Below are 18,893 nucleotides of genomic sequence, written 5' to 3'. Positions count from 1 at the left end.
TGTTAGTCACACTCTGCACTGATCTCTCTTCTGTATAAACTGCCTTTAGGGCTACAGGTCCTCCAGGTCTTACATATTCTTTTTCCTCTACACATTAAATAATGCAGCTCCCTTCCACTCTTCATGTTTGAATACTCTGCTTGATTCTCAATTTAATGTGAAGCCTTGTGCTCAGTGTGAGCTCCTAATTCACTTCTGCTAGGTTCCTTCCTTTCCTGTTCACTAGAAAATTCAACAGACAAAAATTTTTTGAACATCTACTACTTTTAAGGGTTTTTCATGTCAACTGGTTTATGTGATACCCTCTCTTTCCCCCACAATTTTATTTTTTCTCCACAATTTTTAAAAGCAGATGCAGAGACCCAACAAGCTAGACATCACTGTGTCACAGGACTGAGAAATAGGGGAGCATCACATAATGTATGCATAACGTAAAGCCATTAATTAGTTCACTATTCAGTCAGGAATACTGACTTTGTCAGGACAATGAATTTCTTTCTTTCTTTTTTTTTTTTTTTTTAAAGTAGGTTCCATGACCAGCATGGAGCCCAATGCAGGGCTTGAACTCACGACCTGAGATCAAGAGTAAGATGCTCAACAGACTGAGCCACCCAGGCAACCCAGGACTATGAATTTCTAATAACTGCATATGAGAGATCCCTTCATTGAGAAAACAACATTCTGAATTTCTTTTTATTAAATCTTCATGTTCTTAATGCCCACGTTATGGAAAGGAAGTTTAAGAAGTTCCTGTAACAGCCGCCACGCACTTTGAGTTACTTTTCACATTGATGGAAACATGCTCAGGTAATGCTTTCAAGAAAATGGGAATAAATCCTGAGAAATCCCGCAAGGCAGGCGGTTTAAGAATCAAACGTGGAAGAAAACAATGAAGTGCCAAAACAGTCCGTCACCGAATTGCCTTCTAACACAGGATTAGATTAATCTTTAGTTACTTCATACATTGTTTTCTCAACTACCCTGGAAGTGAATCCTACACCATTTGAAAAAGAGTATAAAGTATAAAAAAATAGTTTTTTTTCCAATCACAAAAATCTTATTTGTGAAATTATCCATGGCACTGGGAAAAAAAAAAACCAGTCCAATTTATGGCAAAGTAAGTTTTTCTGTTACTATCAAATCTTTAAGCCAGGTATATTAAGTACAACAGAAGGACTCTGAGACCAGTCTAGCGAGAGTGAGTGTCACATACGCAGACACATATCCATCAGTGAGTACCAGCGTGGTTAGTGTGAACAATTCTCCGACCTCCACGTACGCAGATGCTCGGGTAATAAAATACATTCACAACAGAAAAAGCCCTGATTGATGCAAAACACATTCTCATACCCTTTTCAGATCTAAGCTCTTCAGTGTCCTTTATCAGTTGTTCGATTTCTGAGAGTAGCTCCAAGTTCTTCTTCTCTGAATCTTTTAGTTTACTTCAGTAAGGGAAAAAAAGGAAAAACTGTCATTATTCTTACTGCTGGTTAGTGAGCCATCCTACAGTACGTAGTCAGAGCTTCCTGGTTTAGTCAGTCCCATCAAGTCAGGGAAGTCAAGCCACCACAGGAAAGGCAAGTCCCGCTGATCACCTACTGCTGCACAAACCAACTTCTACCACAACAAGCCAGACTCATTCACTCACAGACCGTCTCTGGCTGCTTTTGCACAACAGCGCAGTTGAGTGGGCAGAGACAATATGGTCCGCAAAGATGAAAATATTTAGTATCTGGCCTTTTACAGAAAAAGATGCTGACTCGGAGCTAAATGATTTGATCTTAAAATGTCATAAAATCAGAGGTTAAATTAAGGATTTTGTTAGACTCTTCCACAGAGAACCATGAAAGTGGACCATTTTTATGAGTACATCTGTAGTTTCCAGTTTTATTCACAGTCTGGTTTACGAGAGAATGTGCAAACGCCTGTGTCCCAGGCACGGGAAGGCAGCTCACACTTGTTCTAACTGCAACACAGAATGACACTTAGCAGCTCTTTGTGCTAGGATCAACTCACATTCTCCAGAAACGTTCTCTTGCATTTTCAATGTCATCCTAGCACATTTAAGCAAAACATACTTAATTTATGTCTGGATTATTTGTAACAAGAGTTTATAATTCAGTGAGGTGCCAAGACAGCTGACCCTTAATTGGATTCAAAACATTCATGATTACATTTTAAGGACTAAGACTTCATACCATTACAAACGGAATTTATGGGATTATATTTCTTTTCACGATGAATGCCTCTGAAACTCTGCTATTCCAGCACCAAATGGATTTTTCTATTTATATATTGATTTGTAATACAAACTTTCTACTGTTTCTCCATATCACCAATACGGACTTATTCTTGAACCATGGGTATCTCCAATCCAATTAAGATTTTTATTTTATCATTTATTTATTCAAAGTATAAGTTGCTCTACTGTTGTAATGAGGCTTGAAGGAATGGCGTTATCCAGGATTATCTCAGACTGTGGAGGAATATACTTTTTCTTAAAGCATAAATGAATAGGAAGAAATAATTAGAATTTGTTATACTATTCTGAAATTTATTATCAAGAAAACCTCCTTTGTAAAAGATCTACGGTAGAGGCCAGAATCCCCAGATGACTGTATTTTGCCCTGAATATATGTTGCTTTTTTATACAAATATGATACTCTTGTAAAGGAGAGAATTTTGAATTTAATGGAAGAGAATTTGAGAGTCAACTAAATTTTACCAATAAGGGGAAAAATAAATAATAAAATATTAATTAGCACTATTAATTCCACTTTATGGACAAGTCAGAGGAAAACAAGATTATATTAAAATCCCGTATCTGCAAATAAGGTTTGAAAACATCTATTCATTTTCAAATGTTCATAAATTTTTCTGGATATTACTTTAAAGAAAAAAGTGATATGTATGAAATAAATAAGTAACTTCTCCCCAAATACTTTTTGACCACCTTAGAAATTATTCTAGTAGACTCTATCATTCAACCTTACCATTCTGTGATGATGTTAGCTGCTTTAACTTTATTCAGCTCTTCTTGGATGGCCTGTTTAGCTCTTATTTCTGCATCCAGAGCTGACTGCAACTCCAGTCTAGCTGACATATCCAATTTTGCAAAACGACGCATTTTCCAGGGCATATCCTATCAAATAATATTACTGTTGTTAGCACCATCCTATTTTTTTCTTAATGTTTAAATTCACTAATGCAAGTAAATTTAGAAACTACTTAAAAGCACTACTTTCTCTGATCACAGAACAGAACTGAAACACTGTTTGTGAAAATATATTATTTTTCTCTAAATTGAGAAATTATTGTAGACCCACACATAAAGGAGTTTATTTTTTCATAATTATTATCAATAACGGCTACTATACAAGTTACAGTTAAGCAGTGATGTGTTATGACTTCCTAAACTGGCAAAGACTTGGACTAAGTGAATTCTCATGAAAAACCTTCCAGGGAACTAAACCCTAGACAAACTGATAAAAGTGTTCCGATTTATTAGAGTGTGTTGAGCCTCCCTACCCATCCCTTATGGTAATTCTCCAGGCAAAATGGCAGAACTTACTGTTGCTCGAGCACCTAAGCTGGAATTTCTCAAAGCTTCCAACTCTTCAGTCATTTTAGAAGCTAAAGCCTGGAGATACCCTCGTGCATCCTTTTCATCACTGACCCTGGAATACATACACATATAGATAAAGGACAAAAGTAACAAAACAGAAAAACCTCAGGGAGAAATACAGTGTTTTTAAAGCCTCATACAAGAAATAACTGAAATGTGGGGCGCCTGGGTGGCTCAGTGGGTTAAAGCCTCTGCCTTCGGCTCAGGTCGTGGTCCCGGGGTCCTGGGATCGAGCCCCGCGTCGGGCTCTCTGCTCAGCAGGGAGCCTGCTTCCTCCTCTCTCTCTGCCTGTCTCTCTACCTACTTGTGATCTCTGTCTGTCAAATGAATAAATAAAAAAAAAAATCTTAAAAAAAAAAAAAAGAGGGCGCCTGGGTGGCTCAGTGGGTTAAAGCCTCTGCCTTTGGCTCAGGTCATGATCCCAGGGTCCTGGGATCAAGCCCCGCATCGGGCTCTCTGCTTGGCCAGGAGGCTGCTTCCCTTCCTCTCTCTCTGCCTGCCTCTCTGCCTACTTGTGGTCTCTGTCTGTCAAATAAATAAATAAAATTTTAAAAAAAGAAAAAAAAAAAGAAATAACTGAAATGTCTTCTTTCAAAAGGTCTGCCACAGCACTACTACCTGACAACAAGGGGCAGAAGTTTACTAAACTATTTCAGTTGTCTAAGAATTAAAGCTGGCCACGTTTAGGAAAGTTCAAATTACTTACACCTGATAAATTAGTGAAATTTCGCCCTTGAACCAAAGAATACTCTTTTAATTTAATATTAAAAACACACATATATACATGATTTCTAAAGAATATTAAGATTTCTCAGTAATTGGGTCCTGCCATTTTATCTTATGAAAACAAAACTCATTATTCTAAAAACTAAAGTACCCTATATTCAGAAAGTTTAAAGTAAAATATTCTGCAAAAATCAGGGTTGTACTGCAATAAAGCTCCTCTGTTTTCTAAAATGGTCAATAAAATACCAACCAAAAGGAAAAGATTAAAGCTTACTGAAACTCGTAACTGTCTTAAGACTATCTTGCTGATGCAACTATTATGATCCTAGATAGAAATATTTCCAATTTATATTCAATGACATTCTTTCTACATTTCAGAATTTATCAAGAGAAGGTTGTATTTTATTACATCTCCTTCAAAACAAGGACAAGACAAGGATAAGGACTGCCAGCATATGAAAATCTATAAAAGAAGGTCCTAACCTAAAGAAGAAGGAAAACAATTAGTATAAAGAAAGCTGTAATTGGCACAAAGAAAAAAAGAGGAGTTGAAGTCTGCAGTGCTTAGAAGAGTATTCTAATACACTCTGGGGAACACTATTGGCCTTTGGGAAGGCCGGCTGTTCTCATGAATACAATGAGGAAAGTATATTTCAGGTTTATCCATGAGTATCTGATGCATACAGCAGACAAACTGAAATCCTGATCTTGGCTTTAACATCTTTTAGAATTTCAACTCCTGAGGAGTCAAATTCATATATCTCTATTCACATATCTTAAAGAGGCCCTTTAAAAGGGATTTGGTTCTCTTTTCTCTTAGATGGGAAGGTGTACTGGAGGACAAGCAAAACAATCTAACAATAAAAGCAATACAATCATTGTAAAAAGCTGCCCAGCCTAGTTCGTTACATATCTTTAGGCTCTATATACATGTATATATTTTCATGGCCTTTTAAAGGAAAATGATTTGAGAAAATATTGTTTGTGTAGTGGGAGGCAGTTTCCTTTAAAATTCCTTAACTTTGGATATCACAAATGACCACGACCTTTTGATTTAATCATCTGATCTACAGTATAAAGAGTAAGTGGAGGGGCACCTGGGTGGCTCAGTGGGTTAAAGCCTCTGCCTTCAGCTCAGGTCATGATTCCCAGGGTCCCGGGATCAAGCCCTGCATCAGGCTCGATCCCAGGGTCCTGGGATCAAGCCCCATATTGGGCTCTCTGCTCCGCAAGGAGCCTGCTTCCCCCTGGAGCCTGCTTCCCCCTCTCTCTCTGCCTGCCTTTCTGCCTACTTGTGATCTCTTGTCTGTCAAATAAATAAATATTAAAAAAAAAAAAAAAAGAGTAAGTGGAGATGAAGGAAGATTACCTTTTTTAGAGTACCGAGAAAGACACTTAGGAAAACCGTAGTGTCATTGAAAGGGCCAGGCTAATCAGCCCAACCAGCATCACTTTAGCGCCCCACCACGGCCATGTTGGCTTATGCATCTTCCCGCAGGCTTCCTTAACTCCGGAAAGCGGAAAGCGGTAACTCTTGTACATGCCTGTCACGCTGTTTAATGTTTCAAACCAATCTCTTGTAATTTTGTTTTTATTTGCATGCTGAATACCTTCACATTCCCTAACCCATGTGGTCTCCCCACTAAGTCTCAAGTTTTTATTAAAGCTGTATCTATTTTCTTGGCTACAGAAAATAAATGAAGGAAAGGGTTAAAAAAAAAAAAAAAGGTCAGTTACAAACTCCTGCCAATTAAGTTCGACTGGGCCCCGGTCTCCTACAATTCCTTTTCGGAATCACTGCTATTTTTGTCTGTTTCCAACCTTAATCCTTAAAGTCTCACTTCCCACAGCCCAGCACTGTCTTGCCCTTTCTTCTAGGCCATCTGGATAAGCTGACTTGTGCCCATTTTAACTTTTTTTTTTTTTTAAATTGTAGAGGCAAGTAAGTCCCTCACCTTTTCTTTGGCCAAGTCATGTAAGTGTATTCCTCATCCCACATATATACAAATAATTACCTTCTCTGAAAACAGCTTATGTTTTCAATTTCTTCATTTCCATTGACTACTGTAAACACACAGAGATCTATACTAGAGAATGTCCCATGTGCACTTGAAAAGAATGTATATTCTGCTGTTTTATGATGGAAGGTTCTGAGTATATCTGTTATGTACCTCTGGTCCAGTGTGTCATACAAAGACACTGTTTGCTTGTTGATGTTCTGTTTTGATCATCTGTCCATTGATGTAAGTGGGGTGTTAAAGTCCCTTACTGTTATTATATTACTATTGATTAGTTTATGTTTCCTATTGTTTTATGTATTTGGGCACTCCTATGTCTGATGCATATTTATGACAGTTACATGTTCCTGTTGGATTAACCCTTTTATTATGACACAATACCCTTATCTGTCTGTTACAGTCTTTGTTTTAAAGTCTACTTCGTCCAACAGAAGTATTGCTACTCTGGCCTCTTTCAACATCCATTTGCATGATAAATGTTTCTCCATCCCCTGCAGGTGTCTTTAGGTCTAAAGTACAGGCAGCATATAGATGGACCTTGTCTATTTATCCATTCTGTCACACTATGTCTTTTTATTGGAGCATTTAGTCCATTTATAACCAATGTAGTTATTGACAGATATGTATTTATTGCCATTTTGTTACTTGTTTTGTGGTTGTTTCTGAAACTTTTTCTGATCCTTTATTGTCTTTCTCTTTCATGGTTTGCTCATTTTCTCTAGTGATAAATTTGGATTTATTTCTCTATTTTTTGCATGTTTATTAGTGGGTTTTGATACATGGTTACCATGAGGTTTTATATAACCTCTTCTGCATACAGCAGTCTATATTAAGTTGACAGCTGTTTAAAAGTTTGAATCAATTCTTTTCTCCTCTTCTCCACTTGTTTTGGTATATGCTATTATATTTCGTATCCTCTTTTATAAGTTTTTTGACTGTTTTTTTACAACACTACTCATTTTTTACTGCTTTTCTGCTTCCTATCTTCATATTGTCACTTCTGGTATCTCCTTTCCACTGAAAGTCTCCTTTTATCTTTCTTACAGCATTGGTTTAGTGGTCATGAACTCTTTAGTTGTTTGTCTGGGAAATTCTTTATCTCTCCTTCTATTCTGAATGAGAATCTTGCTGGAGAGAGTATCCTTGGTTGCAGATTTTTCCCACTCAGCACTTGGAATATATCATTATCACTCCCTTCTGCCTTGCCAAGTTTCTGTTGAAAAATCTCCTGCAAGCCTTATGGGTTTTCCTTTATATGTTACCAACTTCTTTTTGTCTTGTTGCTTTTAAGATTTTTTCCTTAACAGTTTATTTTGCAAATTCAGTCACAATATGTCTTGGTGTGGGCCTGCTTTTGTTGATTTTGATGGGAGTTCTCTCTGCTTCCTGGATCTGCATGTTTGTTTCCTTCCCGAGATTAGGGAAGTTTATTGCTATTATTTCTTCAAATAAATTTTCTGCCCCCCTTCTTGCTCTTCTTCCTCTGGGACTCCAAAAATACAAATGTTATTACATTTGATGGAGTTACTGAGTTCCTTAAGTCTATTTTCATTTTGTGTAATTCTTTCTTTTGTTCAGCTCCACTGATTTGCATTACCTTGACTTCTGGGTCATTAATTCATTCCTCTACTTCTTCCGGCCCGCTGTTCATTGTATCAAGTGTGTTTCTAATCTTGTTTATTGCACTCCTCCTAATTCTTTTTTAAACTTTTATCTTTGTGGTAAGGATCTCAGTGATGTCCTCCATGGTTTTCTGAAGTCCACTGAGTATCTTTATGATCATTGCTTTAAAGTTTCCATCAGACATATTATTTATATCTATTTTGCTTAGATCTCTGGCCATGGCTTTATCTTGTTCTTTCACTTAGGATAAATTCTTCTGCCTTCTCCTTTTTTTTTTAAGTCTCTGCCTTCTTCTCTATGTTAGAAAAGTCAGTTATGTGTCCTGCTCCTGAGAGTAATGGCCTTATGAAAAAGGGGTCATGTCATGCCCAGGGCCTGATACATTAGGGAGTGTCTCAAGTGTGTGCTCCCTGTGCTCTGTTATTGTGTTTTGGTTGCTCTGTCCTTTGAGCCAGTCGTCTACAGAGGGTCTCCTTGCCTGCTGTGGGCATTGTTTGATCCCTGGCCTGAATGTAGTAAGTTTTCACTATGTTTGCTTTGGTCTGCTTGTGAAATGAGACCTATCACCACCTCCACTGGACTGGAGGCCCTGTAAGATTGCCTGGTCAGGAGACATAGTATGGGCAAGGGTTTGTGCTAGTCTTTGGGGGAAGGAGGCACCACACTACAGCTGAGGTAAGTGTGACTGAGAAGGGCAGTTCCACCAGAGCACCTGGGGTAGGACTTGGTAGAGCCAAGTTAGGCAGCCAGTATCTTCCCACAGGTGGCCCTGTGTTTACGCTGAGGGGCCACGGAAGGAAATGGTGCCACCAGCTCCTTTTGTTCTCAGAGAGGTCTCTCCATGAATGCTGTCTCTCTGGGCTGCACTCCAAGAAGAACAAATATAACCTCCCCGCTGTGTGCCCAGGCACTCTTCAGATTGCTGTTTCCACGCCATCTGCCCCCAGGTTGTTTGCCTGCCTTCTTTCCAAGAGCAGTGCAGTACTCTCCAGGTTCTATTTCAGCCAAGCCTGCTGACCTTTAAAACTCTAGTCTTCAATCCCTGCTGGTTCCAAGAACTCATGAAATTTAACCCCTCTCATTTTCAAGACAATGGCTATGGGTAGGTGTTCTCCTTGTGCACTCCCCTGTGTGTTCCTCCCTCTTGCCCTTCTCTGTGACTATGGGTACCTCTCTTCTGCAGCAGCCAGGATTTTTTTCTTCCCTGCCTCCACACTTCCTACCTTCTTCAATGTGGTCTCTTCTCTCTCTTTAAATGTGGAGTTTGTTTTGTCAGTCTTTTGTCCAATTTCTGGGGGTTTTAGTATGATTCGACAGTTATCCAGTTGTATTTGTGGGACAAGGTAAGCCTAGGGCCCTTCTACTCCACCACCATCTTCCTGTCTCCAGCATCCCTTCATTATTTAATATAGCAAGACTGAAAAACTCGAAAGAGTCTGAGACTCTTGCCTTGTTAAGCAGGGACAGAATGTCTCAGATTAAACATTCAAGTAGGTGAGAACTCTGAGATCAGCGAGTATACCTTTTACTTTTACCTTATTATGTTTTAATAATTAGTTATCTAATACAGTAGCCCATATTTTTGTTTTTTTAAGATTTTATTTATTTATTTATTTAGAGTACAAGCAGGAGGAAGGACAAAGGGAGAGAGAGAAACTCAAGCAGACTCTGTGCTGAGTGTGTGGAGTCTGACAGCATGCTCAGTCTCACGACCCTGAGATCATGACCTGAGCTGAATCCAAGAGTTGGACACTTAACTGACTGAGACACCCAAGCACCCTAATACATTAAGCCCAGACTAATTTGCCTGCATTCCTGGTTTCTTATGCACATTTCACTTGAATGTGAAAAGCCTAAAATAAGTGTTTCATGGTATCATGTAAAAACTTTCACCTTAATACTTCCTACTAACCCTTTCCAGAGAATCTACATTTAAAGCTTCTTTACTGGGATTCCCGGGTGTCTCAGTCATTAAGCATCTGCCTTCGGCTCAGGTCATGATCCCAGGGTCCTGGATCAGCAGGGAGCCTGTTTCTCCCTCTCCCACTCCCCCTGCTTATGTTCCCTCTCTCACTGTCTCTCTGTCAAATAAATAAATAAAATCTTAAAAAAAAAATAAAGCTTCTTTACTTTAGTAGAAACACTTCCCACTCCATCTGAACCCATCATGCCTATTGCTGGAAAAGATCAGCAGTCTAGGAACTGGGGCTTTGGCTAGATCATCTTTTTCAGCAATAGTTTAATTATAGATTTGATTACATAATAATTGAGTTATAAATAAAGAGTCATAATTTTTGATATTATAAGCTTGGCTAAAGATTAGAATGAATTTGCTTCAGAAATGTAGACTTGATGACAAGGACATAAATTTAACATTAATGAACCATTAATGGTACTATCCTGTTTGGGACACAACCAAATTTCCTCAATTTGGGCATTTTCATTTAGCTATGCACTGTAGAGTCACATTCATAAGCCACAGATGAGTGAACATAAGAGCTCTGTAGTTCAGTCTATATCAAAATACTTGAGTTATTTGGGTAAGATCACTTAAAAAGACAGTGTTTATCCACTTGTGATTTAAGATGGAGGGTGTTAGTCTGCAATAAGTAGGAAAATGGAAAAAATGCTTAAAGAACCAAAATAAGATTACAAGAAACTAAAATTCCCAAATGATTGGTCTATATCCATAAAGAAACTAGTTTTCATAAAATTAAACATCCATGTGCCAAAAAGAATAAGAAAGTTGAAAAGTAACTATAAAAATCTAAAAAATATGTTTTCCTTAGAAATAAAGTCCCTGTTGTGTTCAATTTCTTTCATGTTTTATAAAAATATACACATTTTTATAAATACCAGAAATATTTGATGAAATAATGAATGTTGAAAGTCACTAAGGTAATTCATTCTACATTGAATCATAAGAACTTGAAGAATAGTTAATAAAATGAAACTGTAATCATGTGAGTTTTTATGATGACATGTGCATCAACCTTTTGTAATTATGAAAGAAGATGACAGCAGATCTTCAGGTTCAAAATTTTTCTCTAGGCTGTTTCTTAAAATAATTACAAATATAGCAATTTTGGTCTTAGAAAGGAACCTATAGCTAGTGAATGATTTTCTCGGTTCTTTAAGGACCGACCGTCTCAAAATAACATTTTCTTTTCTTAGAAATAACAGCTTTCAATGAAGCTGTGGAGAGTTGACATGGGATACTTGCTGCAGTTGGGGAAAAGAAGAACATAAGAGAAAATACAGAAGGACGCAAATCAATGTAATAAATAACAGGCCATTAATAAAATTATGTTCTTCAGGGAAACATTGTTCAACTGGAATTCATGAAAACTTGGCCATATGTTCAAATCACCCACAAAAAACACATTTAAAAAGAGCACTCACCACTGAATTATTTCTGTGATTTGGGCTTCCCAATGTGCAACAGATTCTTTCTTGTCTGCTAGGTCTTTTACCTCTTCTTCTAACTGCTGGTTGCGCATACTTAAGTTCTCATACAAAGTTGTGAGCTGAAAGACAGTTTTAAGACAGTTGAAGATACATGTGACTTTCAGGAACAGGAATGCAAGGTGCTCAGATGCCGCCTGTTAAATCTGATTACTTACCATATTCCACTAAAAAATGCTTGTCTTCCTATTTCTTATCATATACCCTTCTGGTCACTGAATTTGGAAACATCAAATGTTCTGAATTCCCCTCTGCCTTTGCTTTCCCCTTACTCTCTATACTGAATTCTTACATTTGTGAACTTTCTCCAGTTGCCTAAAAACTCCCCAGGTTCCACCAGTAACAACATCTCTTGCTTTTGTTTGTTTGTTTGTTTGTTTTTTTCTTGGTCTGTAAATGTCTCCATGTCATCCTCTTCTTAAAATAAAATCTAATATAGAATTTCAAGTATATAGAAAAATGTATAAGTTATAAGACAGTATAAGTTAGTTCACATGAGTCCATGGCCAACTTCAACAATTATCACCTCAATGCCAGTCATTTCATTTGATCCTGTCTTCTTATCCCTTCCTCCTGAATTATTCTGAAGTGAATACCAGACATCTATAATTTTACCCATATATATTTCTGTGTACATCTCTTGCAAATAAGGCTCTCTCTTTCAAAAGATAACAATATAATCATACTTTAAAAATTTAATGAGTTTCCTTATATCATCACATAGGTAGTAATTGTTCAAATTTCTAGTTATCTCGAAATATCAAAAAGCTTAACAGTTTGTCATACTGAATCATGATACTAACAAGTAACCACAGCTTAATGGTTCCTGTATCTTGTAAGTCTCTTTTATTTATAGACTGTAGGGGTCCATTCGGGCCCCTATACTAGAATACCAGAGATTGGATAGTTTAAATATGAAACATCTATTTCTCACAGTCTGGAGACCAGAGAGTCCAAGATCAAGGTGCCAGCGGATTCAGTGTCTGGTGAGGTCTGCTCTTGGTTCACAGATGGTGGTCTTTGGCTGCGTCCTCAGCGGGTGGAAGGCTTGAGGGGCTGTCCAGGGTTGCTTTCATAAGGATGATAATCCCACCATGAGCGCTCCACCTCACTACCTAACCACCTCCCAAAGGCAACACCTCCTCCTACAATCACACTGAGGGGTAGGTTTCAACATGCAAATTTTGGAAGAACACATTCTGTCCATAGCAGTTCCCCTCCAGCACTTTTATTTTTCTTGTAATTTATTTGCTGAAGAAAACAGGTTGTCCTGCAAAGTTTTCTGTAGTCCTAATTTCTGCTTTCATTTTTGAAAAACATTTTTTGCTGTATAGGGCATTCTAGGTTGGCAATTATCCTCCAGCACTTTGAAAATGTCATTCCTTTTTATTCCCTGTTTTGACCCCTTTTTGGATTTCATTTTTTTCTGTTGGGAAGTCAAGCTTCAGTTTAACTTTTACTCATTTGAATATAATGTGATTTTCTTCTCTGGCTGCTTTCAGGACTTTCTTTGGTTGCTGGTTTTCAGCAGTTTTTCTATGATGTCTCTAAGCGTGATGTCTTTAAGCGTGATTTCTATTTACCACCTTTAGGGTTTGTGGCATTCCTTCAATTTGTACCTAAATGTTTCTCATAAGTTTTGGAAAATTATGGGCCATTACTTCCTCAAATACTATGTTATGTCACAGACCATCCTCTCCATCTGGGAAAGTATTTGTACATCAGATCCTTTCGTCATGTCCCCTTCTTCTTCATCCTCTTTTATGTATGTCCATCCTTTTTAATCTCTACCCATACTTTAGTCCAAAATTTTTTTACTTATTCACTGTTCTCTTCAGCTCTTTCCAGTCTGCTGTTAAAATCTTCTATTGGGTATTTTGGTTATTTTAGTTTTCACTTCTAGATGTTCTATTTGACTCTTTTGTACATATTCCAGTTACCTGCTAAAATTCTTTGTGTCTTCCATTTTCTATCATACAGTTATTTTAAAATCTCATTTATGAAAATTCTCATGGGAATCCCTGTGGGCTTGCTTATACAAACTAATTTTTTTCATTTTTTCTTTCCTTATTTTGTTTTTGCTATTGTATATTTACTCTTGGTTTTCACTGATTTAGTTTTATTCCTGGGATGCATGGTAACTATTTTAATGTATGCCACACATTTTGTATACAAATTTTAGGGGTAATTTGACACTCTGTATAGCATCTTCCTGCAGAGTATTTACCTTTACTTCTGGCAGGCATTTACACTCAAGATAGGTCACGTATTGAGTTACTTGGAGGCTAGGTTTCAGTCAGTGAGAGGTTTCATCTCTTTCTGGTTCACTCATATTCCTAAAATGTAGCCTTTCAACGAGTCCAACTGAAAGCTCGTATTCACCTCTTCAAACTTGTGTGGCTGTGGAATACTGTGCTCAGCTTCCTGGATCTTCAGCTACTGCTTTTGTATCAGCAAATGCCTCAAGGGGAAAAATGGCGTTGAGTGCTGGGCTCATCTCCCTGCATTACTCCTCTGCAGGATCTTGGTCAGTAATGACGGCTGCCTTCTTACCTCCCCAATGCCTTCCACAGATAAGTACTGTAGGAAATAGTCCTACCATATTAGGACCATTTTTTTAAAAAATCCAGTTCTTGGTGAGGTGGTGGGTATGATATAAACTAATATGTCATAGTCAGAAGCACAAGTTCCTGCTTTAATAAGTTTTTAAAAATTTGTGATAAAATAATTACATTCAATTTTTATTTCATGGTGAGAGTTTTCTGATAAATGCTCAATCTGCATTAGTTATTACTATTCTTTTCTTGCTTTTTGGTATGTTTCTAGAAATACTGTGTTCCTGTGTTCATTTCTTTTTGATTACTCAACCTGAAGAAGATGAGTTTTTCCTAGAAAAGCTATTTACAGGTTTGTGGGGATGAGTGGTCAGGTGATGGTTAATTTTCTGTGTTAAGCTACTGGGCCGTAGGGTGGCAACACACATGATCAGACATTACTCTGTGTGTTTGTGTGTGTGTCTGTGAAGGTGTCTCTGGATGAGATGAACATTTGAATCAAGAGACTGAATAAAGCAGACTGCCCTCCCTAACACAGTAGGCCCAACCAGTCAGCCAAAGTCCTGGAGAATAAAAAGGCTGACCCTAGGGAGTAAGATGAATAGGAGGGAATTTCTCCTGCCTACATGCCTTCAAACTAGGAGTTTGGTTTTTCCTGCTTTTGCACTCTTACTGAAAGAGCAGCTCTTCCTGGGTCTCCAGACTGCAAACTACAGATCCTCGGACTTGTCAGCCTCCACAATCAGGTGAGCAAATCCCTTTACACATATATATGTGTTTGTGAATATGTGTAGATACATATTTGCATACATATATATGTATGTGTGTGTATGTTTAACTCAGTTACTAATAAGGCTAAAACATGTTCTAAGTCAAGGGTCTGCAAACTTTCCAGTGAGTTAGATAGTATATATTTTTGGCTTTGTGGGCCAGGCATGGGCTCCATCACATCTTATTCTTAGAAAAACTTACTTAAAAGATATGTAAAAATTCTTCTTAATTATGGGTCATAAAGAAACAGTCTCAGAGCTGGATCTGACCATAGGTCACAGTGGGCCAATTCCCCCATCTAAATTGATCAGGAATCCTAATGACCCAGGGTTGTTCTCAGTTTTTGGCCTGTACTTATGTGAGACATAGACAATTTTTGGCACAAGTCACAGTGCAGTTTTATTTCTCCCCCTCTACCAAAGGAGCACAGCTGCAATTCCCTGCTTAATCCTACCTCCAACCTCACTGTCTTCTCAGAAGGCAATGGGGTCCAGAGAAGCCATCGATGCCAATACATACCCTTATATGCCTATTGATAATAAGGGATTTCAGTTCTGTACCTCAAGGTGTGCCACTTAACCTCTGAGAAAGTTCTTTTTACAGACATAATTTACATACAATAAAATTTATCCATTAGAAGTGTAATGGTTCAAGGATTTTTAATAAACTTACACAGCTGTGCAACAATCACCACAATCCAATTTTGGTACAGGAGAAATTTCCCCACTGCTGGTTTGTAGTCAGTCCTAGCTCCCAAACTGAGTTCCAGGCATTGGTGATCTGTTTTCTGTTTCTATACTTTTGCTTTTCCAAGAAATTTAATACCAATGAAATCATACAACATGTAGGTTTTTTGTCTTTCACGCCCCAAAATATTGAGGTTCAACCACAGTATTGCGTGTATCAGAAATTCCCTCCTTTTTTCAGCTGAGTAGTATTCTATTATATGGGTAATAGTAAACTTCATTTGCTCATTCACTAACTAGCTGATGAGCATTGGGACTGTTTCCAGTTGTTTGGTATTGTGAATAATGATGCTATGCACATGCATACACAAATCCTTAGAAGGACTCTGTTTTCAGTTTTCTTAAATATCTCCAGGAATTTCTGGGTCATGTGGTAAGGGTATGCTTACCTTTTGAGAATTTCTTAAACTATTTTCTAAAGTGGCTATATAACCACCTGATGCTCCCACAAGCAGTGTAGAGTTCCAGCTCCTCCACATCCTTGCCAACAGTTGGTATGGTCCCTCTTGTTGATTCCACTCATTCTTGACGGTGTATAGCACTATGTATCTGTGGTTTTAGCTCACATTTTCCTAATGATATTGAACATCTTTTCACTTGCTTGTCACTCATCGATCTTTCATGAAATGTCCATTCAAAATTTCCCCCCATTTTTTCACTGGGTTGTTTGCATTATTTATTATTGGGTTTTAAGTTCTTTCTATATTTTGAATATGTTTCTTACTAGGTAAATGATTTGCAAATGTATCCTCCTTATCTGTGTATGTCCTTTACTTTTCTTAATGTTGTATTTAAATTGTAATGAAGTACAATTTATCATTATTTTTCTCTCATGGGTTATACTTTTGATTTATATAGATGAAATCTTTGACTAACACTAAATCGTGAAAATTTTCTTCTACGATTATCTCTCATGTTTCAGTTTATGATCCACTTTAAGTTAATGTTTTGACTAACACTAAATCGTGAAAATTTTCTTCTACGATTATCTCTCATGTTTCAGTTTATGATCCACTTTAAGTTAATGTTTTTATATGGTATAAGAATTTAATTTTTTTTCACATGGATATCCAAGTGTTCCAGCACCATTTGTTGAAAAGATTATCCTTCTCCCAATGAATTGCTTTGCACTTTTGCTGAAAATCAATTGGCCACAAATATGAGGGCTTATTTTTACACTATGGTTCCATAATACCAAAACTACCAGTAAGTTTCAAAAGACTGTCATGTAAATCCAATTTTTGTTGCAAAAGGCTATTATAGGTCTTCTATATTCCCAAATAAATTTAAGGATAAGCTTCTCAATTCCAACAAAAAAGTCTTATCAGAATTTTGATGGGGATTTCCCTAAATGTATACATTAGAGGAGACTTGAGGTCCTAACAATTCCAAGTTTTTTGATCCATTAACCGTGTACATCTCTCCATTAAATTTTCCTTCATTTATCTCAGCAATGTTCTGTAGTGGTCATCCTCTGGTTAATTCCCAGAGCTCTGAAATGGTTGCTTTTTGACAGTTATGTCCACTTTGAAATTTTTTTTTCTTGAGAAGATTCATCAATCTCTTCACGTTAGCACAGACAGCAGTCTACCAGCCGTCTTTGAAAAATTTTTTGCAGATGCAATGTCTTTACTAATTAATACAACACATTACTTTTCATTACTATTGCTTTTGACAGTCCTTCCAACTAATCTGTGAGTGATGTCAGCTAGATAGCTGCAGGAAGGAGAGGAAACGCAGCTTTTGCAAGACCATGTTACAACAGTTATAAGTAGTTTTAAGTAGACTTGTTCAGTATTAGAGAAATGCTAATCTTTTTATTATTACTAAACAAAAGCATGGACTCTGGAGCCAGACTGCATGTGTTCAAATTCCATCTAGCCACTCCTTGGTCCTCTGATTAGGAAAGGAGTCTCATCCCCCTCCCTCTGCCTCAGTCTCTCCTCAACCATAAAATGGCAAGAGTAATAGTGTATACCTCACAGAGTTTTTGTGAGGATTAAATGATATATATAAAGTAACTTAGAAGAGGATCTGCACTTAGTAAATTCTATCCAAGTATTCATTCATTTTGCTTATTTGGGAATGAGAAGGTTTTACTATTTGTACCTTGACATATCTGGCTTATAATATGGAATAGCACAGTATAGTATAGTATAGAATATGGAAACATGATCATGACATTTTAAGTGAAAGGCATATTAGAAAATGGAATGCATGTATGACTGCACCTACGTAACTATTTACACAAACAAAACCTGGAAGGAACATATAAAGTTAAAATATTTGTTTTGTGGTAATGAGATCATGGGTAACTTTATATAATTTTTATAATTTAGACTTTTTGTTTAATAATTTAAGAACAGGGTACAAATAATATTTTTCTTTATGGGAAGCCATTTACTTTCACTCCTAACATATATAGTTAATTTTATTTGCAATAAGTTATCTTTTAATAAAAAGTGAAACTTAAAAGAGTATCTGGCTGGATCAGTCAGTTAAGCATCCAACCCTTGATTTTGGCTCAGATCATCATCTCAGGTCATGAGATCAAGCCCCACCCTCACTGGGCTCTGTGCCAGGCATGGAGCCTGCTTAATATTCTCTTTCTCCCTTTGCCCTTCACTGCTCCTCCACCCCGGACTTGTGTGTGCTCGCTCTTAAAAAAAAAAAAAAAAAAAAAAAAAAAAAAAAATGGCGCCTGGGTGGCTCAGTGGGTTAAGCCGCTGCCTTCGGGTCGGGTCATGGTCTCAGGGTTCTGGGATCGAGCCCCGCATCGGGCTCTCTGCTCAGTAGGAAGCCTGCTTCCCTTCCTCTCTCTCTGCCTGCCTCTCTGCCTACTTGTGATCTCTCTCTGTCAAATAAGTAAATAAAATCTTTTTTTAAAAAAAAGTGAACCTTACAAGACTTCTGAAAATATCAACAAACTTTTTTTTTTTTTTTTTTTTTTTTGGAGAGAGCGCGCATAAACAGTGGAGTGGGGGCAGGTGTGGGTTAAGGGGTAGGGGGAGAGAGAGAATCCCAAGCAGGCTCCATGTCCAGCAGGGAGCCTGAGTCTGAGCTTGATCTCAAGGACCCTGAGGATCATGACCTGAGCTGAAATCAAGAGTCTTATGCTTAACTGGTTGAGTCACTCTGGTACTCCTTTTTAATTTCTTTCAAAGTTTTAATTTTTGGAGTTTAAAAATGTGAATATGAGAATCTAGTCATAGTATTAATTAAATAAATTTCAAAATTAACATAATAGTTGCTTTCTAGCTTCTATACTAGAAGTTCGGTTGAGAAGAAATTCGGCTCTCTCCAGTCAGGTCCCAGACAGAAGAGCTGGTATAGCAATGACAAAAGTATTCTCTGGTTATCCCTC

General features: G+C 37.5%; 1 protein-coding gene across 15 annotated transcripts in view; it reads right to left on the bottom strand.

The window, feature by feature from the left end:
- The window catches only part of CDC42BPA (CDC42 binding protein kinase alpha), a 338,602-nt gene that overhangs the window by 67,832 nt on the left and 251,877 nt on the right, over positions 1-18,893 (bottom strand). For all 15 annotated transcript variants that reach the window (XM_047703785.1, XM_047703770.1, XM_047703777.1 and 12 more), the window contains 4 exons: positions 11,395-11,519; positions 3,572-3,677; positions 2,994-3,142; positions 1,351-1,442 (listed from right to left, as the gene is read on the bottom strand). In XM_047703785.1, coding sequence (XP_047559741.1) covers positions 1,351-1,442; positions 2,994-3,142; positions 3,572-3,677; positions 11,395-11,519 — 472 coding nt within the window. The remainder of the gene's footprint in view (positions 1-1,350; positions 1,443-2,993; positions 3,143-3,571; positions 3,678-11,394; positions 11,520-18,893) is intronic.

Source organism: Lutra lutra, chromosome 15 (assembly GCF_902655055.1).
Source record: "Lutra lutra chromosome 15, mLutLut1.2, whole genome shotgun sequence".
NCBI classification, from domain to species: domain Eukaryota; kingdom Metazoa; phylum Chordata; class Mammalia; order Carnivora; family Mustelidae; genus Lutra; species Lutra lutra.
The sequence above is the reverse complement of the archived record's forward strand: the minus strand, read 5'-3'. Positions and strand labels throughout refer to the sequence as shown.